We start from the raw sequence: 27,318 nt of genomic DNA on the forward strand, positions 1-27,318 counted from the left end.
AACTGTTGTCTTTTTATTATGTAATTCAGTAACGAACTATCATGTATATTACTTGCTTAAAAGGAAATAAATGATTGACACTTTCAATTTAATTGTATTAAGCTGTTTCCTTTCGTGCCTTAAGTATTACCTTACTTACCCAAGTCTTTACTTGAGAATTTGCTAACACATGTATGTTACGCGATAACTCCGGTATTTGTGAACCAATTTTCATGATTCTTTTTTTGTTGGAAAGAGGGTACCTCCATAGTGGTCCCATTTAATTTTTAAGAAAATCATCCACCTCTAAGGGTGGCTGTTCACGCATAAAGATTCATTTTTATAAATAGCGCCTAAAATTTTAGTATAATGAGCAATTATTTTAATGGTTGATTTTGCTATTCTTTAATTCAAGGCGTTTTTATCTCTCAATATACTTTGAGTAGTGAGAACCGATTTTTATTATGTCCCGTGTCAAGTCCCGTGTAGTGGCGAACTAGGTGATGAATCCGGGTTTGCGCAGTTTCCGGTAACCGATTTCAATAAAACTTGGTAATTATGTGTAATTCCACGTACTTTCGAGGTCAGTTTTTTTGTAAACTGTACTGAGATTATTGTGAAAACAATTTTGGCATAATCAATTTTTAAGCTTTATCTATAACGACGAATCATTTTTAAATATCTAGGAATTTATGCAAAGGATTTTGGAAAAACAAAAATCAGGAATATGATGAATGCAACTTAAATAAAAATTATTTATCATATTGATCATAAAGTACTGTCGTATTTTTAATTTATTGTCTAGAAGTCAATGCTATATAAGTAGAGTTGCAACGAATATTCGGTATTCGACTTATTTTGTGCTATTCGGTGGAATAACGAATACTGGATGTCTACCGAAAAACTTAAATCAGGAGAAAGAAATAAAAAACAATATAAATTCTTACGTAACTTTTATTAATGCTGAACATACAATGTAAGTTGGCAATTCACTTATTCATCCAATAGTTCAAAGGAAACTATTATAACTAAAGTATTGAGTATTTTTTCTAAACGATTGAGGTAAAAAATCAAATGAAAACTAGGGAATAAATGCGATTGGCCAAGCGTAGCGAAAGCGAAGCGGGCCAATCAGAGAGCGGGTGCGTGATCTTTACCATAATGAGGCTGCCATAAACTATGAAACAAATTTTCAAAAAGGTTCTGTTCCTGGTTCCACTGTATTGTTTTCTGTTTAATTGAGCAGCAAGTATGTAGAAAAGAGTAGCTGAAACTGTGTATCTGGCTGTCACAGCGGTATTAAAATAGCTACGTTGTGGTATTTAAATAATCTCGTAAAAATACATATATCTAGGTTCCTTCCGGATTTAAATCGCGTATATTTGTTTTGTCAAACAAACCGACGTTTCGGGCCCTTTACAGGTCCCATGATCACGGTTGACTGAGGTGGTACAGTCTTCAACCAGTTTACTAATATATACCATATCTACCATCTATATCATAACTGGTTGAAGACTGTACCACCTCAGTCAACCGTGACCATGGGACCTGTAAAGGGCCCGAAACGTCGGTTTGTTTGAAAAAACAAATATACTCTATTTAAATCCGGAAAAATAGTTTCATTTCCTATGTGTAACAATCGCGAAAACCTAAGAACTTGCAAAAAATACTTAATTTTTCGCCGATAAAACAAAAGAGACTCTGAAAAAACGTCTGGTTGTTTGTGACGGACTTGCTGAACTGAACTAGAGGGGGGTTTCGCGAGTGCATCCTTCCATGCAATTCTGCACTATTTGGTAACATCGCATTTTCAAATTATCGTGGTGTTTCATTGTGTACGAGTGTTTCACTGTTGGACAGGTGATCTATGTCATGAACTCATCTAACTTATGCTTGGTTGATAGAGGCCTCCCTCAACGGTCAATTTTATACCCTCTGCTCTATATTCTTTACAGCGCTGATATAATAAGCTGTATTAAACATTGTAGCTATCAGATCTACGCGGATGATCTACAGCTGTACCTGTCCTTCGATCCTAAGAACACAATGTCTGCGGTAGAAAAAATTAACGAAGATCTAAATAGAATAGTTGAGTGGTCCCGCAGAAATTGTCTCGTAGTAAACCCTAGTAAATCTAAATACCTAATCATGGATTCTGTGAATCAGATTACTAGGATAGCGAACAAACATCCCAATATTGTGATAGGAAGTGAGAGCATAGAAAGGACTAAAGCTGCAAAAAATCTTGGAGTACTAATGGACGATACCCTAAGATTTGAATCGCATATACTGGAGGTGACTCGAAACTGTTTTTTCCGGCTTAAAGTACTATATAAGATGCGTGAATTTCTTAGTGAGCAGCTCCGCATACGCCTTTGTGATTCCCTAATACTCTCTAGATTAAACTATGGTGACGTAGTGTACGGTCCGCGACTTTTGGTAAAAACGAAAAGACTAGTGCAGAGAGTGCAAAATGCATGCGCTCGATTTTGTTTTCGTGTACCACCGCGAAGTCACGTATCTCCGTTTCTGAATGAAGCTAAAACACTAAACATGTCGTCGCGAAGATACTCCCATTTAGCCACGCTTCTATTTGGAGTGATAAAAAGCAAAAAACCTTTTTACCTCCATGAACGTCTCACATGGACTAATAGACCGCGCACCTGCAGGTTTCCACTCTGCATTCCAAAACACAAAACTTCGGCATATAAAGGCAGTTTTAAATATTCCGCGACGAAAATCTGGAACAACATACCGCCATCAATGCGTTCTTCACAATCCGTTTATGCGTTCAAATGTCAACTCAAAGAGCACATTCTAAATCTACAAAACACGTCTGGAACAATTTTATTTGTGTAATGCGCCTCAAAACACAAAATTAAAAAGAAAACGGCAGAGTGAATCTTTATTGAGACATTAGCTGAAATTTGTGTTATGTTTCCTATTTAATTATATTGTTTCATGTTTAAATTTTTATTTAACTCGCGTCCACGTTTGTTTTTATTTTATTCATATATTTTTATTTCTTTTAATCGGCATTTTCGAAAAGGGTCCACTGAAAACCAGCGCTGTGGCCCTGCCGCAGCATTAGCTGAGTTGGGTCCTTTTCAGTGCAATAATACACTTTAATACTAATTATTAATATTGTACTCCACGTGTATTGTGCTGAATAAATTACATTTCTTTCTTTCTTCTATGTTATTATAAAGGGTCAAAAATCACATTTTCCTAAAAAGTGGGTTACGACCATCACCGTTGGAGGTATCGAATTAAAAATTATTGATGTGAAATATTTTCCGGAATAACACGCAAATTACAAGTTTTCGTTGTCCTGACCACAAAAGCAAAGTGTTTGTAGGAAAATAAAGTTTTTTCATGTTTCTGCGATAGAACCAATTAGAAAATGATATTGATAACCTAGAAACAAAAATCGTGTTACATGGTGTTATTGTACGAGCGGTAACCTGAATAAATTTGACGACCTCGTTGGCCCAAAACGGTTGGGCGACAATATTGTGTAGGTAGGACAAAATTGGGAAATTAACTATGGTTCTGGTCTGGTTGTTCTGGGTGCCTCCGTTGCTCTAGTACTCAACCAGACAAATTAGTGTGGTTGTCTGACACATTATTGTATTATTGTTATAATCACGCCGAATAATTTTGGCCGAACATGCCGCTGTTAGACCTCAGACCGAATATCATACGCTTTGCAACTCTAGTAATAAGTTATGGATGTAACAAAATATATGTCAATTTGACAAGAGTTATTCCGATCTCAATGTCTTATGTTATCAATCACTCTTCCACTCTCGACGCGTGTATATTGGTGCGTAATTTATAATTTATTAACTAATAATAATTTATATTGTTTAATGACAATGTTTCTAATAATTACTATTACAATTTATATAGTAAAGTTTTGGAGAAAAAGCGGTGTGCTATTTTCATCATTGTCGATTTACGCCCATAAAAAAGACCAAAATTGGAACAAACAAAAGCGCAATAAGCTACGTTAGTTACGTAACGCAAATGAAACCAAATACCGTCGTAACTCAAAAATGGTAGAGACGTGAAAACTCGATTTGGAAGTTCAAAATTTACTAAACCAATAAATTTATATTCTCGTTTATAGAGATAACTAAATATTGCGTATAAACAAAAATAATCTCATTATTCGCTATAAGATTCAATTAGTATTCTTTTTTAATTTTCAAATCGTATCAACATTTTTGAGTTATGACAGTATTTGATTTCATATGCGATTAACAAATAACGGGGCCTATCATTTATTGGCGGACTTGTTGGCTGCGCTAGCCAACATGGTTGCTGTTGAATTGTGATGTTAGCTGGCTGTTCAGACTCATATCGGGTGACATGACCAACCTTGGCAATCGTGACGAACATTTTGGCCAACACGGTGAACATGCTCGCCAATGAGTGAGGCTCATAAATCTGCATCCATGACCGAACGGTTACCATGCTGTTCTGCCACGCAGAGGTCCTGGTCATTTGTGTGAAGAATAAATAATAATTCATCTCAATCACTCATAGCCTGTGACTGATTAGGACTGATTTTTTAGATAAATGTTGACATGAAATTAATGCTTAATGTATAAGCATGTACATACAATGTAATAATGATGTATAAATATATAATAGTTTGTCATAGAAGGTTATTATTTTGTTGTTTTTTTTTAATTGACTGATTATTCTTTCTTGGTATTAGATGTCGACATGAAATTATAAGGTATATGTGTGTATGTTTAATGTAATAATAATGTATAATATTTAATAGTTTGACATAGATAGTTTATTATTTTGTTGTTATTAATTGATTGATTATCCGATGACAGTGCCATAATTAAATTAAATTATACATATTTGAAATAAATGTTGTTTTACATTCATGGTAATTGTGAACAAAATGTGTATTCACTCTTTTCAAAATAGTACAGTTTAAACAATACAACGATTTCTTGCAATTTGCTTAACTATGAAATGGAGACGTGTTTGAATTTGAATAATATATTATATTACGCCGCGTGTCCCTGAACATAATCATTTTATTATCTATTTTATTTATGTTTACAGATAAAACAATGGAGGCCATTCATGGAAAACGTCGCAACAATCTGTTCATTTTTGTAGCGTTGTTCCTTTCTTGGGTCTCAATGGGTAAGTTCTCTACTTTTATGTTTTATTTAAATAATGTTATACCTATTAGCGTCATAACACACATACGATGGGCCACAACTAGTTCTTGCGCTTTGTTTACATTAATATTGACCCTACGTCAAACATGGGTTGTTAGTTTGCACGACAAATTACTTGGCGGGAAAACCATTACCTAATCAAAAAGATTGAAGATAATAGAATTGAATTTAAATCAGCTTTATCTTGTACCAAAGTTATGCAATGCGGCCATCTAGATGGGTGACCTAACAGTACCTAACGGTACTGAAAAACATAACATACTTTTTTTTTAGTATTAACGTGATGTCTGTCATTGTGAAAAAATGAACGATTCATTATATGCTTTTATTCATTGAGTGAAGTTATTACTATAGCGCCATCTATTACAGTTAAACGAAAACAGTAAGCAAGCGCATGTACTATAAACTTATAGCTACTGAACAATAGATGGCATTGGCGTTTCTGTATAATTATTTTTTTATAATGGCAACATTTTTTACCGGAAATGATTGGCAGTGTCATCTAGTATTCGGTAGTATAAAGTTAGCCTTTATGCCTGTTTAGTAGAACTTCTTTATTCTACTAGATGGCGTCCAGAACAAGCTTGGTAGTTCTGTAATAAACGTATAGATGGCGGTTTACTCAATTTATATGGATTGGCCCACATTATTGAATGAAAGAAATGCTTTTAACACACGGTCATCCTTTCATGTTGCCTAAATTTTGTTAATGTTCGTGATAGCAAACACATAGAAAACAGGGTGGGCGGATTTGTAAAATACACGTGTTTCGTAACATCTGACAGTAAGAAGGTACTTATTGTAAGTAGTCCCTAAGTCCTTAAGATAATATAAATAGGTCATGAAACATATAAATTTCAAATAATATATTGTATAGGTATCGAACTTTAAATAAATGTAAATGTCGCATCCTTTGCTGCAAGAAGTCCACATCCGCAAAATGACAACTTTTCAAGTGCCGAGTGGTTTAAAGATTCTACAATCGAAATTTGTCAACAACTTTTTATGCTAGGATAGTTAGTTATACATGATTTGTTTCATGTAGTCAGTTTTTATGACTTTCTTGTGACAAAAGCAATTTTGATATATGATCATGTGACGTTACTATGTCAAAATGTAAGCCCCGTAGTATTTTGAGCCTGGGAACCATTGACTTACAATTATATGGACGTCGGGTCCGCGCTAAAAAGTGTCCGCACTTGTAAGGCGCTAAAATCGTATACTGAGCGCCAAACTCCGCTTTAGTCTTCATTTGTTCGACTGACAGCGCGATACTGCGATGACATTACAATTTAAATTTCGAATAGGTTGACTTGGGACATTTTTTTCGTGGTTTTTGTATTAGACCCGTCGTCCATTTATTTGTAAGTCAATGCTGGGAACCATAAAACAAGGCATAAATGCAACTTTTTTAACCGACTTCAAAAAAGGAGGAGGTTCTCAATTCGTCTGTGTTTTTTTTTGTATGTATGTTACGCGATAACTCCGGTATTTGTGAACCGATTTTCATGATTCTTTTTTTGTTGGCAAGGGGGTACTTCCGTAGTGGTCCCATTTTATTTTGAAGAAATCTTCCACCTCGAAGGGTGACTGTTCACACAAGAAGATTCATATTTATAAATAGCGCCTAACTTTAATTTAGGAGCATTGCTCCTAAATGAATTGGAGAAATAGCAAAATCAACCATTAAAGTAATTGTACTTTAATGGTTGATTTTGCTATTTCTCCAATTCAAGGCGTTTTTCTCTCAATACACTTTCGAGTAGTGAGAACCGTTATTATCTCCAGTGTCAAGTACTGTATAGTGGCGAACTAGGGGATATTTCAATAAAACTTAGCAAATAGACGTAATTCCACGTACTTTTGAGGTTGGTTTTTTTAGTACTCTGTACTGATCATTATTTCAGCATACAGCATCGACTGTTTCAAATGTGTGTCAATGAACGGGCATTTCGCCCCTTGCGACGACCCATTCCATAACAACCACTCGCTCGAGATGCTCGAGTCGCCTTGCATGGGCGGACGGAAGGGGAGAGACGGGTTGTTCCCGGCCACTTCTTGTTTGAAGATCGCTGGTGTTTTCGGTAAGATATACTACGTACAGAGACTGACAGAAACGATCGATAAAATCGAGCAACTCTGTTAGTTGATAGATCTTATTGATTTTCAAAACAAAGCACGTCGAGCGACAATTGCAATCGTCAAAAACTGTCCTTACACGCGGCCATTGCAAGGTCAGGAAAAAAATTAAATAAAAGCTGAACTAAACTCATGCTTTATGAGTGATTACAATCTGTCTCTCAACTCGTTTTCTTAAGTACGTTACGGCTAACTTTTGTTTAATTATTTACAGCTTAAATCGCACAATATTATCACAATGTTATATTGATCAGAATCTGTTTTATTTTCTAAAAGGCCTGACGGCTGAGTCGGGTAGATAAAATTATCTGTCTTTCGCCTTACGCGATTTTAGTCGGCTAGTAGCACTGGCCTTCTATATGTTCGATTGATTAAACAAAAAAGGGACGTTACGTTACGTTAGTTTTATTTATGAAGTTAAGCAATAATATTAATGCGTTTTCAGACGACACGGGCGAAACCATAACGGTTCGCGGCTGCGGCCTGGATTCCGGTACGGTCACAACTGATACTGAGATCATTCGGATGTCGCATTGTGGAAAGTTTTACTACGGCGAGAGGTTAGTTTGACACTCGTGAGTTTTTTTTGTCACACGGCATTCCAATCATTAAAAATATTTATAACTAAACAATTTCTCTTGTACCTACTCACGACTGACAAAACTTTTTTAAATAATATGTTTCAATAGTGTTGGGTAATGTCTGAAAAATTTGAAATAACGAAAAATTGTCAAAATATTTTACAGAAAAAAAGAAAAACTGCGAGAAAAATTGCACAAATTTTCTTCACATATTTAGGAACATATTCTGTCTTCATGAATATTTTTATAGTAAAATTTGATAAATGCTGTGCAGCACCTCCTCTATTGTCTTGAACGTCTGCTGTTCAGGTACGTGCACGGCTGCCTTCAAAGTTGCAACGACGCAGACGCGTGCAACGCCGCACCCCCCCGCGGCCCGCACGTCACATCACGCGCCGCCATCTTGCTGCTCACATGTGCTCTGACGTACTTGTATAGGGAGAGCTAACAGAAATAAGGTTAAGTTATAAAATGGATGATACAGGAGTCGATGTTCGGGTGTTTGATTAGTTTATTTACCACTGAAACAAAAAATGAGGTCCTTTTCGCACTCAATATTCAAGTTCAAATATATTTAATTCATGGGTAAGCAAATTACATACATTTAAAATCTTTACATTGGTTGAAATACACTACTCATTCTTAAAGCATCGTCTTCTCCTAACAAGTATGAGTAAGAAAATATCGTCGCCTTACTTTATCAAGGGTCTTAATTTGGATGCATCCCTTTAACAGTAGGCAAAAGCCACTTGTGATGTGAAAATAGGCCTGCAAATTTGTATATACAATGCATTTCAGTTAGTTTGTGCTTTAAGATAAGACGACTCCTCCTACGTAAAGTATCGTATGTCGAAATTGCCAAGTTTACAAGGGAGCGTTTTAAGTTTTGAATTCACTGAAATGTAACACGTGACTTTAGCATAGAAATGCTAAATTAAATTGTAAAATGATAAAATAAATCGCAGTTGTTCATCTAACCGATGTCTAGGATTTTGATGTCTAGGATTTTATAATACTCTGAGTTTTGCCGAATAAAACTGGGAAACAAAGTCACGTGTTATGTTCATTTCAGTGAATTCAAAACTTAAAACGCTCCCCTGTAAACTTGGCAATTTCGACATACGCTACTTACGTAGGAGGGGTCGAAGAGTTTGAGAAAGTAAGACAACGGTATGTAGGTTGCTTTTTGTAAATAAACAAATAAGTAATTATTGTCAACGATGAGTAATATTTGTTTAAATACACATGTATTATTTACAATACTTATTTAAAATACTCACGGGTAGATACAACCTGAAACACTTTACCTTCGGAACGTCCTACGTCCCGTAAGATGGCGGAATTCTTTTGTTTCACGGAAACCTGGTGTGTGAAGAGAACCTTAGTATTTGTTACGGTGTGTCTGGGGTTTTCTTGTGACGTTTAATTTTTGCAACTCCGTCTAAGTTTAGACTCTCAGACTCCAGCAGGCTTAGTTTCCCATGCCTCATGGAAGAATGGCTTATGTAGAGGACCCACATCCTCTCCAATTCTTGTAATTCTATCGACTAATATTGTAGATAGCGTTACAAGAATTGGAGAAGATGTGGGTTATATTTTTCTGTATCTAATGTAGCAATAAACATGTTTGACGTAACTCCACTTACGTCATTCTTCCATGAGGGGTGCGATATCTCGCCCTTGATAATAAAGTGGCGAATTCGAAAAGTTAAATTTATGGGGAAAGTTACAAAATAAATTTGGAAAAAGATATAGTAATACTAATTTCATGTCGAACACAATTTTGTTGTATTTGGCACCAGGCAAATGGCTATATGTATAACTACGTATACAGGCTATTTTTTAATTTATATTTTCGTATCGAGTTCTCCAATTTTGTCATTTTATTACTAAAAGTGCGATGTCTCCAAGCTATCAATTAACTCGCTGCAATGACGTCATACGGGCTGTCTCTCCAAACATAACCGTCGTGCACACTAATGTTACAGTAGACAAGACAAAGTTGCTCTACTCCCGCGAATTTTGTTTATCTGCGTTAATACTAAGCCAGCTGGAAGAACTTGGGTCGCAGGAGAGCGAACCTGCCGGTTAACAGCGTAAGATCGTCGAACAGGGCATATTCCTCAACGTTAACCATTCAAGAGCCAAACCTGCAAGGGCACAAGAAGGATTTGTCCATTAAATAATAATTATTAGCAATAAGGCACACCATCATTGTCTGGTAGCATTCAGATGTAAGTTGTTTGACTACTTAACAGATTTCTTTATGAAACCAAATGAAGGCACGAACAAGCCGTACGCATGATATTAAGCGAAACGCATGTCTATAACAGTTGCAGTGCCACTTAGAGCTTTAAATCGCAAAGATCTTCGGGGCACTTACACTCGTCACCCTGAGATATAAGTTGACAAGTTACACCGTGCCAGTAATTTCACCAGCACCATTACCCTTTAAAACGGAACGGAGTAATGTTCATATTACTCCTTGGCGGCAGAAATAGGTAAGGTAGCAGAATTTCCTGGACGAACTCTTTCACAAGAAGCTCTACTGCTACTAAAACGTTGAACTTTTGACTTGTTAATTTTACGTCTCAGGGTAACGGGAGCAGTGGTGGTGCTACTCGGATTATTGCGAATAGAAGATCTGTCTAGCATTGCAACTGCGTGTGTATGGCCTCATACATTCTTCGATATAACTCTGCGCACGCGGCGATCTACTTTAACCACGTGCCGCTCTTTAACTTACATACTTGATTCACACTTTATTTGATGTAGTATGTTACCAACTGTCAACACGACATCAAGGAAAGATTTGCCACCATCTCCATCAGAATCTGTATTTTTACGTACAATATACTTTTACCATTGTCTTTGCAAGTGTTTCTCTGCGTACTACCACTACAATCCATGTATGGCCCATACAGCTTGACTTGTTCGTTCCACTACTTGACATCTTAAAAAAAGAAAAAACAACCTAGAAAATTAATAGGATTATTTATTAAGTCCAGATTATGAATTCATATACATTTTAATTGGGTTTATCAATAAATAAAAACTCCGTTAAAACTTCTTTTGTAACATTCTCTGTTATGTAGTCAAACTTTTTAATATGGTCGTGGGCTATAGACTTTCATTTCGCGCCTAACTGTAACTATGTTCCTGATATATACTAATATATATAATGTTTATCTTTATTTTATATAGTATGCTATCTTTTTAATTATACTCTATGATATACGGGGTAGTGCACAGACTGTTCCCATAAACAAAGTGGTATTTATGAAAAAACCCGACCTCAAAAGTTTGTGGAATTACATCAGTTTGCCAAGTTTTATTGAAATAAGTTAATGGAAAGTGGGCGAGATCCAATCCGGGTCTATGGGGATAGACCTTATTTATCACCCGTAAAGGTGGACATTTATTCCAAATTTGAAAATGGGACACACGGAATCATCGAAATCGGTTCAGAAAGACCATTGACTTACAAATAAATGCACGACGGGTCTAATACAAAAACCACGAAAAAAATGTCCCAAGTCAACCTATTTAAACGTAGTGACATGTAAAGGAATATGTAAAAGCTAAAACGTGGAATTTAAATTGTAATGCCATCGCAGTACTGTCTAATTTTGCTTGCTTCGCTGTCAGTCGAACAAACGAAGACTAAAGCGTGAATGACGCTCTGTATACGATTTTAACGCCCTATAAGTTCGGACACTTTTTATCGCGGACCCGACGTCCATATAATTGTAAGTCAATGACAAAGGCACAAAAAAATACAGTCGAATTCGACTGTGAGATTCCCAATTGGGAATCTACTCCTTTTTCTGAAGTCGGTTAAATATAAATAAGTAAACAACATGACATCCTGATAAGTAGCAATTATGTAAGCACAACGTTTTAACAACAAAAAACACAGTTATTTAGGGACTAACTATGCAAGTCTTACAATCTATATTGAAAAAGCAATATCTTGCTTTTTCAATGTTTTTAATCTCGTGGAATTCGGTGCTCAGTGCTTACAAAAAAATATTAAATAATAATTCATGATAATATTCTGTAATATTATTGTTTAAATAATATAAAATGCCACCGAAATTAGATGGAGAAAACTAACTTGAAAGTCTTAAAATCTATATACTTTGTCTATTCCGACTTCTTTTGATATCAAATCGTAATTTATTGAAAAAATAATTGGGCATTCGGATAGCAAGTGTTAGAATCAAACTGGTTATAGGTAGCTGTTAGTAACGTCATAAGCCAAGATCATTTTGCTTAAAACTCTGTGAAGAAACGACACTTTAATATCTTTAATATTAGTTCACTTGACACTTCTGAAAACATGCTTCGGATCCATATTTATATGAGTTAGAAAAAGCTTTCAATGTGATAGGAAACCTGTATAATGTTTCTGGTAACAGTTAAAATGAACACCCTGTATGATTCAAATCCACTTGCTGGAGAAAAAGGCTTTAATATTATTGAACATGTTGCTGTTAGGAGCTCCACACAATGTGTATATATACAGTTTATAAATGTATAATGTAATGCAACATGTGATTATACACCAAAAATGCTTTTATCATAATACGAAATACATGAAACAAATTATGTATACGTAAAATTTTATAATCGTATTGAAGTACAAAAAGTTCTCAACTAATTTCGTAGAATCTTAAAACCTCTCTCCCGAAAAGTTGTCATTTTGCAGATGTGACTTTATTAAACCAAAAGGTGCGATTTATTGTATTTCTATGTGATATTTTATAGTCGTTTTTGTAGTATTTATAACCGATAATAAAAAAATAGTCTGTGAAAAAAAGCGCAGCGTGTTGGAGCTCTTTAGATTTTTTTGTTCTGCTTGGCTGTGATTTTTATTCTAGAGTGAAACTTGTGTACATTATAAGGTGTATTTTTGGCAATTCAAAATCGGCCTATTGAGTTACTTACTAAAATAAAAGCATATCTATTTACCATCAAGTATATAACCAGAAATAGAGACGAAATGTCATTTAATTTATTTGAAAACTATTTTGCCAAATCATTGCGGTGACAACTGCGCTGCGATTGGCCAGCCCGAATTCCAAATAATTGATGGGTATCGTCAATTATTTCAATTCAAATCGACCAGTTTAGCTTGAGCTTTGCTATAATGGACGATAACGAAAAAATTACATATTTAATATTTAATTACCGGTGAAATGTGATTCCGTTTGTTTTGTAATAAGATGTTTTGCTGTACTTCCCACACCACCGAATGGCACAGCCCCCCATAGTTAGAGATATTATCTTTATTGCAATAAATCAGAATATTTTTGGAATATACGTATATACAGGTCAGTCATTGGCGCTGTACTATTTCAGTTTTCTAATTTGTGATGTCAGCACAAACGAGAGTTGATGTTTAAAAGTGATATAAGGCCCATTGCCTGATGAGTTGCCAGGGATGGATGGCCCTTATTTCGTCTCTATTTCTGGTTATATACTCGATGCTATTTACTCTTCATGAAAACCAGGTATTTTAACGATTTTTTTAACACCAATGGTTTTTTTTGTCAATTACATTTTCAAACATAAATTATAAAATTGCTTAAAAATAAATCCATCGCTGTCAAAAAAAACGAGCTTGATAGACACTTTTGATGTGTGTAGATTTCTTTCTATATATCGCACATAGGCTTCAATACTGACACAAATGTGGCACCCTTAGATCAAAGATCCCCAAAGTTTTGTGGGAGATAGATGTAGAAAAAAAGGGGAGATATGTAATGACGCTATATGTAAGATCGGGTACCGATGTCGCCACTTTTTAGCTTGTGTGCAATTCAAAGTTTACGCTCTATTATCTACTACCATAACTTAAAGATTTTGATTGGGTAGGGCTTAAAACGTGAACATGATGTAACACAATTTTAAAATTTAACAAAATTAAACTTACAGTCACTTGAGTAAAAGTTATATTACAATATTTCAGTATTTTTTTCATCCTGGTTCAGCCAGTCACCATCAGGTGGCGTTATTTAACTATTACACGTTACTATTACACGCAACTATTATAGGCAACTATTACACGTTAGATGGCGCTGAAACTCATTTTTCATTACACTAAGAATTCACGGAGCGGTTTTCACCCATGCCTGCCGCGGGACTTCGGCATCTGTAGAATGTGATAGTTAAGTATGTAAAATTTTAAATTTACTAATTTCACGGCGCATTTTACGCTTGTAGTGGTGACGGTTGCTCGCGGTTGCCGTGGTGGGGTACTAGTAGAACCGCGTAGGACACGATCAACTTCGCGCTTAGCGGCCGTCGTCATCCGCGCACTTTGGCGGTCGGTTCAGGCGCAAGTAGTGCAGGCGCACGCGGGATGAGTTCTCTATTAACCGCGCGACTTGCGATTAACTCTCACTAACTTCGCGGTCCGTTCCGCAATCGCAATGGTTTCGTGCCCACAACCGCGGCGGCTACGTTCCCGCACAAACTGCAGGGTCGTGAGTATCGAAATAAAACCGCTGTCCCGCAGCACCGGCGGGCGCGGATGGAAACCGCTCCGTGAATTGTTAAACTTATTAACCTTAAACTGACGCTACTCAACGAGGGATGTGGATCCTACCTAATCGATAGAAACCATGTGGCTGTTTTTAATATTAAAAAAATATTCCATTTTTCATACTATACCTACACTGGTACTGGTGTATTATTAAATTAATATATTAATATAAAGTATTATCATTTTCTTAATGGCGGCCACTAGGCTTGGGCCAGTGTCAGTTTTATAAGAATAATATAAACATATAGCGATCGTCGCCAGTGTCAGTTGTCCATTATATGTTACCACGGGTTGGTGAAGCTGTCATTGTCAAGCGTAAACTCGGACCACCAACGAATTTAATAAATTAAATTATGTTGTTTTTTTATGAAGGATTTATGTAATTTTCTATAATTGTTTCTAATTTACATTGCATGCACATGTAAAATAAAGCCGATTTTATTTTATTTATTTTTTAAATGCATTTGCTATGGAAATTTAAACAAAGTCAGAAATAGTAATAAGAAAACCAATATTTCGATTTTCCTACAGCTAAAATCCAACCTTCTCTTATTTTGAACTCATTGAAAAAACTTAAAAATAAAAATACTCTACGTTTAATCTACGAGTATATTGGAATTTAAATATCTAAATTATCTAAAACAATAATACACAGACATTTTTGTTCAAACAACAGCAACATACAAATTTACATGAAATTAAAACTGTTGTCCGAAATAGGAGTTGTGTTAAAGTTAATCGAAATAAAATGTTTAGTAATAATAATAATAAAATAAAAGAAATCAATTTAACGTGAATGCTTTTCGCTTCGATATTTTAGGGACTTTAATTACAAAAATCATAGTAAGAAATTCAAACATTTCAGCAAAAAATTATTGTCGATAAACATCAGTCATCGTAAATGAACATCACTATATTTGAGTCTAGAAATTTGTATGGAGACAAAAAGAAAACATTGAATAATAATAGAAATAGTAACTAAAAATGCAAATAGCCGGTGGAATGTTATCTCACTGGTTTTAAAATTTTTGTTTTCACTCCAATTTTTACAAGGTGCATCGCTACATCTTGGCATTTTCACGTTTTACGAGAGATCTTGTATGTACAACGATCGCCATGTCACTGTGACGATGTTTGTAGGCGTGTCACCTCGATATGATCATTTTGATCATATCGAAGCGACACGAACCACGCCCCCATACCAAATCTCCCCTTTTTTTCTATATATATGGTCATACCACGTGTAAATTTTACAAAAACATTGTAGAAGCCGGTGTGAAATATATGAACACATTACACCTATACAGCGCAATTACTTCAGTGCTCAAAATTAAATTGCCTGGTCTTTACTTTTTGTTAAGTTCACTCTGTATATTAGTTCCATAAAACGTACCTACTTATAGCAAATTATAATGGAGGGTGCTCAAAAATGTTGATTACAATTAAGATTATATTTTTGAGCATCATTTATATTTAAAATGAAAATAAGAGAGAATTAATATCAAATATTTGTATTATTAATAAAAAAGTAAATGTTCATTTAAAAAGATTGTGTATCATGTATTTATCAAATGTAAAGCTATAAAGCACATAAGGCACAATATACATTGGGGCAAATGTTAGGGATCGTTTACACTTGACGAAATTACATATCATTTTTTTTAAACTATTCCCCGCCTCTGTAGACATTACGCATATCTTTTTCCTTTATTTTTTATACAAATCATTGTAGAAATATGTGGAATTGGCTGAATGATTTGGGATAAAATTTAGTGGACAGTGCTTTTAAATTTTCAAAAAGCGAACAAGGCGATATTGTGATAAAAATTTTGAAATTGTCTATTTACAATATAAACTAAAAGTATTCAAAGTGATATCAGATGTTCGAATTTTAGAATCACGCTTTATTTTATATACTTCATATCACGCTCGACGTATAAGTAGCCAAAACCCCCGCGGGACCCATCGTACCACTAAGTGAAGTGAAGTGGTAGTGTGGTGGGTAATTTTTTAAGTCCCTGCCGTACTACCATAGATAAAACCAAGTGGAAACGATTCCTTACAAAGTAGTAAATAATTTATATATACAACATACTATTTCTATGTCAGGTTTAAAAGCAATTTTGTATTTCATATAAGTAGCTAGACAAATCGATGTACACATACAGGGTGTCTATTTAAAGGTAACCTATCACAAACTCGTTTTTTTTCCGAAATAACGTTTGTTCGAATTTTCATTACACCGAAAACCGAATTATAACAAAATCGTTGTTCTTTCAGGATATGTTGGATGTTTATCGCAAAAACACGATTAGGTTCGGTTAGGTTAGGTTTAAAAGAAAAAACATTTTCCTGTCAAAATTACTTTTAGCAAACGTTATTTCTGAAAATGATATTTCGGGTTACTGATAGGTTACTATTTAAGTCGTCGTCAAAACTGGTGCTTATTCTGTTCGGTTTACTTTTTAAATCGAACTTTGACCAACATTTGAAAGTTTGTAATTTTTTTTTTCATTTATATAAATCTTTTTCCGTTTAAATTTAAAAATAATGAACGAAAAATGCCGTGATCTAAATGCTTTTTATATATTTATTATATTCGTGTTCTTTTTTGTTATTTAAATGACTATTTTGTTTTTCATGATATACATAAAGTTTTGTTGTTTCATTTTTTGTAACTGTTTGTGTTAAGTATTAATTTTGAATATGAAAAACAGTTCATTTATTATAATAGTTTTTATTTTGAGATTGCAATGTCACAAAAACTTGAATGAAGTAACAGCGTGGACGAAAGCAATTGAGAACATGAATGTTACTTTGAGCAATTCAAATGAAAAGCGAGGTCCACGTCGTATCGGAGTCAAAGATTGTGTTTTCAGCATAGATGCTTTTGCTTTGCTTTTTACTACACTAACAAGAGCCGAGCTCTTACACGGATAGTGAACGAGGACTTAGAAAAACACTTGTTAGTTGTTCTCACACATATTTTTTGTTGTATGTCAGAGGCTCTGATTAGTTTGGGCTCCAATCTCCCACAGTACATTACTCTAAGCATATGTAATAATATGCATCTCTACTGTAATGTTTCTTTGTTTTGTGTTGTGGAGAAAAAAAAAAGATATTTATTATTATTATAGAATAAGCACCATTAAGTTTAGGCGCGGACTTTGAAGATCACTTGTGTAATTTCGCGAAAATAAATAATATATACATTAATTAATCATGTTGTTTTATTTCAAACCGTTAAGTAAGCAATTGCCACAGGATAAGATTAAAACGTTTATTCAGTACAAGCAGACAGAAACATTGTCAATTACTTCTCAAGGTATAGAACATAAATTAGTACACACTATATAAATTCATATAGAGTGGTTTACATGTCATGTGTCGCCACCTCTGAGGTCCCGGATTCGATCCCCGGCCGGATCAACAAACCAACTTTTCTATTATAGTCCCGCGTGTGGGTGTTTGTGGTATCGTCGTCATTTCCTATTTTCATGACACAAGAGCTTTAGTAATGTACTTTGGTATCAACGTGTGATGTTGTTTAATATTCATTTTTTGATATTTAGGGTAGAGAAGAACATAAATTATACGATATTAAATAGCAAGTTGTGTACGGGCCACGTACAGTATACGGGCCACGGACACGGTAAAGGAATCGGGGCACGTACAGCCCTTATTATTTAAAGCACATCGAATTAGTTTTAAGTTAGTTGACAAATCGCGCCACTAACGGTAAGCCACGGGTGACCATCCAACTTAACAAACAATGAAACTATACTTTTACTTTAAATCCGTTTACGTACGGCTCACCCAACCTAACTCATACCGAGACTTCTAAGGCCATACAAACAAGTTGATTGAAAACAAGTGCCTACTAAATTCAACGGTATTATACTTGTAAACAATACGATGCAGTAAAATATTGAAAGTACAGATTTCCATGCACGTTTGCTACCGGATGTACTTGTAGGTAGTGCTTGAAAAGATTGGGCACTGTCGATGGTCTCCAAAGCTCAGACCGTCAGTTCTTTATTCCATCTTCGTCTACAACGTGTTCATCCAGATAAGAGTCAGTAGTCTGGCTGGTACCTGAAAGAAATCTAAATTTTAAAATATGTTATAGTATAATAAGCAATGGTCTGAAAAACATGTTCCACATATTATATAGATACATATTTTATATAGATATATACATGGAGTTGGTAAAACCACCAAATATTAATTAATTGCTTTTGTAGAATTTCGGATTTCCGGAAATGGTTTTACTGCATCATCAATCAAATTGTATATATACACATATATGTGTATATGTATATATATATATATATATATATATATATATATAATACAATTGATGATGTATACAATTTGAACAGTAAATATAAACAGATTGTCTTTTTTATTTTTCGGTTCACAAAACTGAAATTACAATTGCAAAATAAGGCAAAAGTTTGGTTAACATTATGATACTATTCTAATTGAGTCTACTTTTAATCCTCACGACCAGTTGAACAAGTAACGATGTGGGATTTTTCATTGTAATCCAATAAGAATATTCGCTCCTACGTCACTTTTGTTCTCGTCCAATCACACTTCAGCGCGGCTACAACACACCAATTACAATAATTCCTTGTCACTATTTATTCAGTCTCCGTCCAATCATTTTCAACGCGGCGACAACACAACCAATTACAATCATTCCATTTCACGCATTTATTTAGTCCAGAGTTTCTTAACATGTGGTCATTGGACCGCTAAGGGGTCCGGTAATTAACGCCGTGTAGGGTCCATGGTGAGCTTGCCTAATACAATGCATTAATATAAAAATTGGTATACAATATATGGTTAATAAATAGATACTGTGCACGTGACCTTTTTCAATTTTCGCGCCCTTTGACGGCCATCCATTATTGGAGCGAGTGAAAAGTGCCTTTAACGTCAACACTTTTGTCGGTCCAATCATGGTTTTAATTAATTTCAGAATCTGCATATACAATAGCAACCGTCACACCAAATATTCATATGCCTTAGTAGATAGTACATTTTAGTAGCAGTACGCAGTTTTGGTTTTGAAGGGTAAGGGGTGCTGGTGAAATTACAGGCACATGGGACTTGTCAACTTACGTCTCAGGGCGACGGGCGCAATGGCAGTGCCCCTCAGATCTTTGCAATTTAAAGCTCTGAGTGGCGCTGCAACTGTTATGGACAGGCGTGTAGCTTATCAACAGGCGCACGACTTGTTCGTGCCGTCGCCTGGTGTTATAAAAAAATAATAATAAAACAAACAATAAATCACATTTTGGCGCGGCCACAACACAACCAATTACAATAATTCCATCTCACGTATCTATTCATGAGCCGAAACCTTTTCAGTGCTTATTTGTTGTAAAGTTTCTACTCTTGTTGTATGAAATGCTATAATGTAATGGTGCTGAATAAATGCTTATCTATCTAAATGCTTATCTATCTATTCAGACCTCGTCCAATCACATTTCAGCGCGGCGACAATACAACCAATTACAATCATTCCCGCTCACGTGTCTATTTATAGTCTCAACCAATCAAACATCATTAAATTTCCAATTTCATTTATACTCGTTAAAAAGACCAAGTTGCAAGATGGCCTACCTAGGCTACCAAACCAGCTGTCATGGCTCATGGACTCACGGCTGGTGTCGCACTTGCACTTGCGCAACTCCTCGAGTGCTCGCAGCTTTGATGGTAGCAGAATCTTCCGATGCTCGGGATTGTTCAGATCTGGGGAGAAAAATCGATCAAAAAAAAAATCGAGTGTAAATAACCAAGTAAGTACTAGGCTTTTGGAGTCTCGACGATATTTTGGCATTCTCGAGACCCGAGACTGATGTTTTCAGTGTCGGAAATATCGAAAATTCTGAGAAAGTTCCTACTCTTAAATTTGCGGTAGTCGCGGAACTGAGACGGACCTATTTCCGGTTCTTATGGACGGCCAATTAACTTCCGCAAGTTAAGAGTTAATTAAACAGTAATAGTAAATGTACATCGAGTATATAACCAGGAATAGAGACGAAATGTCATTTAATTTGTTTGAAAACTATTCTGCCATATCATTACTGTGACAACTGCGCTCCGATTGGCTAGCCGGAGTTCGAAACAATTGACGGGTGTCGTCCACAGTTTCACTTCAAATTGACCAGCTAACTTGAGCTTTGCTATAATGGACGAAAATTGCAAAATTACATATTTAATTTTTAATTACCGATGAAATGTGATTCCGTTTTTTTGTAATTAGATGTTTTGCTGTTTTTCCCACACCACCGAGTAGAACAGCAAGGCATTGTTAGAGATATTATCTTTATTACAACAAAAACAGAATATTTTTTGGAATATACGGAGACGTACACACAGGTCAGCAGTTGGCCTGTCTATATTTCAGTGCACGGGAGTTCATATTTATAAGAGCTGTATCGCTAATGTGTTACTAGGAATATATGGCCCTTATTTCGTCTCTTCTTCTGGTTATATACTGGATATAAATGTACAATAAGGTTCATCCTCCCGCCTCCCAAGCAGAGGCAGCGGTGCAGGAAAACAGCGTGATGAAAACTGCACATCGAGGATGGTTCACAACCCTTGGAAAACGCGTGTTGATGATGATTTTATAAAAAGTTTACTAAACCAACATGTTTTATTCTGGTTACATAGACATGGTAACACTGTTGAGTGGTGCTTGGTATAATCTATGGAGATTGAACAACGATAACATAAAATCTAAATTAAACACTCTTGGTTTCTTACGTGCCCATTACAAAAAAATAAACTTTCGTAAGTAATTTTTGATGTTATAATTGAAGTTAATAAAGACCTTCATAAAAATATTATGTTTTGACTGCTTAAACACCTACCCTATAAATATGGAAACCAGTTTTCCAAACGGTCTTCGAAATCTCGCTTTTCCCGGGATTTTTGAGACCGAATCGAGTCTCTACTTATTACATGCAACAATGCTGTGTTCCGTATTGAAGGTTAGGCAGAGCCAGTGCAACATGAGACATGAAATCTTTCCCAATATTCCAAGACGCATGACAAGAACGTGTCCTTAATATTGCAAACTAAACATAATTAAAATTCAGTGCATCTGTCTCTTTCTTTGTGTCTCTTTTAGAGTAGCAATAGTCGTAACGCCTTAACTTAAAATGAAACCTTCTGTCTTTACCTCCCTGCAAACGAAAGAGACGGATGCGCTGAAATCAAATAAAGTTCAGTTTTCTATGCCTGCCTGAGTCGAGGAGGAAATCGCTGCTTTGCAAGAACAGTAGCTTAAACCAAAATAGTTTATATTTTCTTTGTAATACAGCTGCATTCAGAATGTGCTAAAAATTATTGCAAAAAAAACAGCGAGCTTTTTATTGGTTAAAATTTAAACGTGACAACATGGATTCTTTAGATGTGTTTCAGTTCTTTTAAAACCATCTTCGTGATAAAGTCAGTAGATTTTGAGATAGGCCGCGTTAATCTATAGTCTATCTTTTAGAAGATCGAGTAAAATGACAGTTGATTGCTTGTCTTGAAAGAATGTTGGTTACGCTTGCAATAAATAGCCGAATTTATTTCAAATCAGTTATCATCGATCCATTATTCGTCCAACTGCTGGCACAGGCTCATTTAAGCCGCCAATTTTTATGCACTGCATTAAATTAGAACTATGTCTATTAAAAATACAAAGAGAAGACATATTTTAAAGTTTTTCATTTTATCAGCATATTCTTGTTAAAATGTATATGCATAAACTCGTACTAGTAGATCAACTGTCAAAATAAGAATGTAGAAGGCAATAACGCAATTAGTAATCATTAGAACGTCGTAACATTCACAATTCAAACATTTTACTTTAGTCTTCAAAAAAGACAGACTATTACAGTAAGCCTTGGAAATGTACTAACCAAAGGACTCTTCACTCTCTTCGTTTTCGCCGTATTCTTCTTTGTCAACCATGGGCGGCGTGACGCACTTGCAGTACGGGTCCTTCTCGGCCTCTTCCTTTTCGACCCGGCGGCGTATCTCTGAAGGCAGGATTTTCGAACCTGTAAAGGTTATTGGTTCAGTCCGAAAACAAGCTATATCGTGCATTCTACTTCTACGCTACGCTTATACCTCTTCCGAAGATAAGGCATGATTTGGTGCAAATAAAGATTATGAAATAATATAAGATGGTATAAAGATGCATGTATCAAATGAGTTATAAGTTTCCCAATTATAATATCGTCGGTGTTAGTAGAAAAGGCAGTGACGTTTCGAATAAAATTTCAGGGAAGCATGTTCTAGGTTTTCACGGCACAATTTCCAGAGTTATTGATTTCATTCGTCATTACCGTCTCTCTGAAGAATTAATAAATAACCTGGAAGATGTATAAATACCATATTTATGGCATACGGCATGTCAACGATCCGGAGGTTTATCTAACAAGCTGAAGGTTTGTATTTGAGTCGCTGTTTGCTTTAGAATCTGTGGTTATCCTTATTAGATCATTAGATCTTATAACTACCAACCCAGTTTAGGCACCAATGTTCCATCTCACAATTTAATTGTGCGATGTTCCTTAGTTTTAGTACTCTGTAAAATGTATTGTTAAGGTGGAAAAGAACAATAAATTATTTGTATTTATTATACTGTACGCAAAGAGCGCCCATAAGTTCCGTTGAGTTATCCAATCCGAAGACTCGACGAGTACAGATAAAAAATGTATTTTTAATTAACTCACATGGCACTTTGTATGGTTCCTCGGTCCTCTCAATTGCGTCCTGTCGGATGTGCCGCATCACGTAGCGGTAGTCACTCTTCTTCACTGGTAGAATTATCGCTCCAGTTGCCACATCGAACACTGTAATTTTTTTGTGTTCTATATTATTTGACTCCCGGGCAAAAGGGTCTATTACGAGATTGCATTCCACCGGGCACTGCAGGCTGTAAAATAAGTAATACTCGACAAAATTAAAAAACGCATGATGCGAATGAAGCTTCACACTTGACATTCTTTTAATTAGGTCGAGTAGACCCCCAGAGTAGTAGAAGATACATTTGTATACTTCACGCAACTTCTAAGTCGTGGTAGCATAATAAGGTTTGACCGCCTCTCAAGCAGAGATCGTGAGTTAGAATCTGGGCTCGCACGTCTGAGTTTCTCGGAATTTATGTGCGATGTTTAATTTGAAATTTACCTGTACGTCCAAGATGGTCCACAACCCTCATTGGGCCAGGGTGGCGGACTATGCCCTAAAACCTCGCCTGAGAGGAGACCCGTGCCCAGCAGTGAGACGTATAGTTGGGTTGATGATGACTCTACTACTACCAACATTACAACGGACAACTGTCACAGCTGGTGTTGCCAGCTCTGTATCGACCACATCCAAGCGTACTGCTTCATGTTTCACCACACTAGTCGATAGGTGGCGTTGCTGTGACAACGATGCGACAAATATTAAAAAAGGATCAATATTTTAGCATGAGTTCCATCAAACCTAAGTTAAAACAACATCTATAAATACATAGTTTTTAAACTATCGTATATTAACCGTAATTGACCAACTCCTTGATTTCGATCTGTTTCGCCAATTCTTCTTTAAAGTGCTTGTCGTATTCAAATTTCACTTCTTTTCTCTCAGCCCGGCGTTGCTTAACTTTGGTGACAACTGAAGAAGACAATAATAAACTATTACATTGTAATGTATCGTGTAGCGACTTCAACAGTGTCACAAGTAAAAAATATTATTATTTTGGACATTATTATGTTTTTACAGGATATAGAACGGAGAGTGTGCGATGGAATTGCATAATTTGATTCCACTTTCCCCTTTCCATCATTGGGGAACTAGACGTGGGCCGGGACTCCATCCCTATGTTGTGGATATTCCCAGAAATCGCACGAAGCGTTGCGCTTCCACATTTATACGGCGAGCGTCTAGGGAGTGGAATTCCCAGCCGGCGGACTTATTCCCCGAACGCTATAACTCGAACCTTTTCAAGGCGAGAGTGAGTAGGAATTATTTAGGTGTGCATGCTACATCGTCGACCTGATCGTCACTTTCCATCAGGTGAGATGGAAGTCAAATACGCACTTAATTTTTATATAAAAAAACTAAAGCCGTGGTAGCCTAAGCGTCTAGTTATACGGATAAAGTTTTCGCGCGGCGATCGCCCAGTTACCACGCCCTCATGTACATTAATGGCGAAACTGAATTCTATTTATTAAGCAACGCTTATAATATATGCACACTATAATAACGCACACACTCAACATAGCTCCGCACTAGGGAAACCTGTGTCGCGGGTGCCATGGACACACATAGACAACCACAAATTACACCCAAACTCACGAGAGAAATAAATGTAGGCCATATACATAATTCATACATATTTCTCCCGACCCCGGAATCGAACCTGAGAACTTTGCGTGGCAGTCAGTAACCGTTCGGCCACGGAGGCAGTTAAACGGCAACAACATTTAAATTCCTTTGAATAATACAACCGCCCGGCCGCCGCCCAGCCGCCGCATAGATCAAGTGCCCGCGACGCTAATAAATGCGCCCTAATGGTTTGTTTTGATAGGTCAACCGCCTGAGAGGCGGAGGATGTGGTTTCGAATGCGGGTTTACACCTCTGATGTCCTGGTGGCAGTGGGCTATATATAGGCTATTTTTTTTTATTGTGGCGCATACGCATACAGAAACACATCTAACAACATCTCAACTCATATATCTCAGCTTTTCGGGAAAAAAATTCGAAAAAATTTTGCAACATTATACTCACTCAGTTTGAAGTTAGATAATAATGTCATTTTTGACGGTTGATCGGTAGAGTATTTATTCGAATTCAAAACATCATAGTTACTGTTTTACTTGAAACGTTTGCCATTTTTTAAGTTGTGTTAGTCTTAAAGTCGGTTTGCGATATAATGTATCGTGTTAAGTTTCTCAATATAGTTTGCTTGAAGGTTTTAACTTTGAAATTTTATCACATGTCTAATATTCTAGTCTATATTATGCTGGTTTATAATTCTTTACGACGACAACCAATAGCATTATATATTTACCGTCATCAAGAAGGTCGTTGAGCATACACCTGAATTCGTGGTATGAGGGGTAACGCTCCGCCATGGTTTTCTCGGGTGGACGAATACGACCTGTCGTACATGAATACTTAATTAAATGCTGATATTGCTAATCTGGCTATCTTTGGGGGAGGTCTACGTTCAGCTGTGGACGTCTTCCGGCTGATATGATGATGTTGAATGAAAGTGGAAAGGTGTAAAGTCTAGATCGGCAATGAGTCGCATACATTCTTGTTTTGAATTAATTTTTTGTATCAATCTACTCAAGTTTTGAAGCGATGTGAGTGCTTTTTTTTTTCTTTTTGGTCACATCTTGAAACATACACAATACGTACACAACAAGCTCTTTAAATATACAGTACATTGTGTAGTTCCTTACAATAGTGAACACAACATCATACATTACTAACGTTCGCTTAAAAAATATGAATATACGAGTAACTACATAAAAAATCAACAGAATTAGAAATGAAAACTCACAAATCATGAAGCGTTTTATGTTCATTATTCCTTGCTGAGGCAAGAGAACCCAAAAATAAATCAAATTTAATTCTGATCCCGTTGCAATACGAAAGTAATCTATATAAAGGAGAATGCTGGCTGACGTTTATTCTACAGAGTGGCAGACTGAAAAGTTTTTGATTTGACACTTAAATAAAAACATTATATCTGATGCATTATTGACGCTTCAGTCTTGCGATACAATTCGCGTATATTATCCGGGCCGACACATAAAAATCAGTGCCATACTATTTAGTACCGTGCATCGCTAGTTAATTTATACACTTGTATGGTAAGGAACAGCTAGTTTGGTACAAAATAGAACAATATAATTTTTCCCTAACGTTCACGGCACTGATGGTTAAGTCGCACACTGATATGTGCGAATGCATTACGCATAGGTCATGATCGACACAGGGTCATTATCTTCCTAGTACTTTCAGCTACTGTCGAGCTAATAAAAGTGTTAGTAAGTAGTTACGCCGAGAATAAATCCAGCGGGGATCATCTCTGGAGGTGGTCTCCTTGGGCGGCATGACGATCTGGCATCGAGTACAGCGACAAAGCTCGTCCAGTGGAGTACCACAACGGATGCAGGTTGCCGCTAAAATGATAAATGTGCTAGACTATAGCATCAATTACTAACAATGTGCTAGATTATCGCATACGGTGTACGACAAAACAGGGGACATTAAATTTATCAATGTATATTTTATGCTAGAAAATACACCTCTGAATATGGCAGCGCATTTCTCAATGCGTCTCCGACACCGTACCGGCCTAATTAATGATGCTGCGGGCTCTCCCAGCCAATCAGAGCGCGCGAAACTATTTCGTGAGGTTCAGTAATTCTTGAACCTTTGCTCTGACTGACCAGGTGAACTTCGGCCGTCCGTAACAGTCAGAAACTTACGAGGCTGTATCTCAGCTTGATCAAGCAGTCCGAATATGGTCCTCCTGGCGGCTTCGAGTTTGGCCTGCTGCACCTTTTGGATCTGGTTCCGAGATGCCGCCTTATGCGCGTCGGGGAGAAGGAACTGCTGGACTAACTCGGCCACAAGTTCATTCGTTTCTGCCGTGGACCTGGTAAATTTATATAAGATTTTTTTAATTAAAAATAATGTAAGGTAATGATTTGATTGTCCGGAAAAGGTTGAAAGCGCACTTTCTTGCTGAACTCTCTTTGTAATCATCTTATTGTTTGTACTTGCTTGTTAATTGCTCTCTGAAAGTGTATTAAAATTTTATTACGTATTTTTCTT

At 36.1% G+C, this 27,318-nt stretch overlaps 2 protein-coding genes across 4 annotated transcripts in view; one reads left to right on the forward strand and one right to left on the reverse strand.

Annotated features, from left to right (window-relative positions):
- LOC113229160 overlaps positions 1–9,060 on the forward strand; it is a 9,279-nt gene extending 219 nt beyond the window's left edge. The window contains exons 2-6 of one of the 2 annotated variants that reach the window (XM_026462675.1): positions 5,071–5,154; positions 7,100–7,276; positions 7,777–7,891; positions 8,222–8,384; positions 9,019–9,060. In XM_026462675.1, coding sequence (XP_026318460.1) covers positions 5,079–5,154; positions 7,100–7,276; positions 7,777–7,891; positions 8,222–8,360 — 507 coding nt within the window. In that variant the 5' untranslated portion in view covers positions 5,071–5,078 and the 3' untranslated portion in view covers positions 8,361–8,384; positions 9,019–9,060. Of the gene's footprint in view, positions 1–5,070; positions 5,155–7,099; positions 7,277–7,776; positions 7,892–8,221; positions 8,762–9,018 lie in introns of those variants that run through there. The other variant, XM_026462674.1, reaches the window with a different exon arrangement.
- An 8,151-nt stretch (positions 9,061–17,211) lies between these two features.
- LOC113229165 (cilia- and flagella-associated protein 91-like) overlaps positions 17,212–27,318 on the reverse strand; it is a 30,055-nt gene continuing 19,948 nt past the window's right edge. The window contains exons 17-24 of one of the 2 annotated variants that reach the window (XM_026462680.1): positions 26,970–27,139; positions 26,538–26,660; positions 25,538–25,627; positions 24,021–24,137; positions 23,210–23,329; positions 22,391–22,531; positions 20,097–20,225; positions 17,212–18,557 (exon numbers count right to left, since the gene is read on the reverse strand). In XM_026462680.1, the coding sequence (XP_026318465.1) occupies positions 18,490–18,557; positions 20,097–20,225; positions 22,391–22,531; positions 23,210–23,329; positions 24,021–24,137; positions 25,538–25,627; positions 26,538–26,660; positions 26,970–27,139 (958 nt within the window). In that variant the 3' untranslated portion in view covers positions 17,212–18,489. The remainder of the gene's footprint in view (positions 18,558–20,096; positions 20,226–22,390; positions 22,532–23,209; positions 23,330–24,020; positions 24,138–25,537; positions 25,628–26,537; positions 26,661–26,969; positions 27,140–27,318) is intronic. The other variant, XM_026462682.1, reaches the window with a different exon arrangement.

Source organism: Hyposmocoma kahamanoa, unplaced genomic scaffold (genome assembly GCF_003589595.1).
Source record: "Hyposmocoma kahamanoa isolate Upper Pololo Valley unplaced genomic scaffold, ASM358959v1 289, whole genome shotgun sequence".
Taxonomy (NCBI): domain Eukaryota; kingdom Metazoa; phylum Arthropoda; class Insecta; order Lepidoptera; family Cosmopterigidae; genus Hyposmocoma; species Hyposmocoma kahamanoa.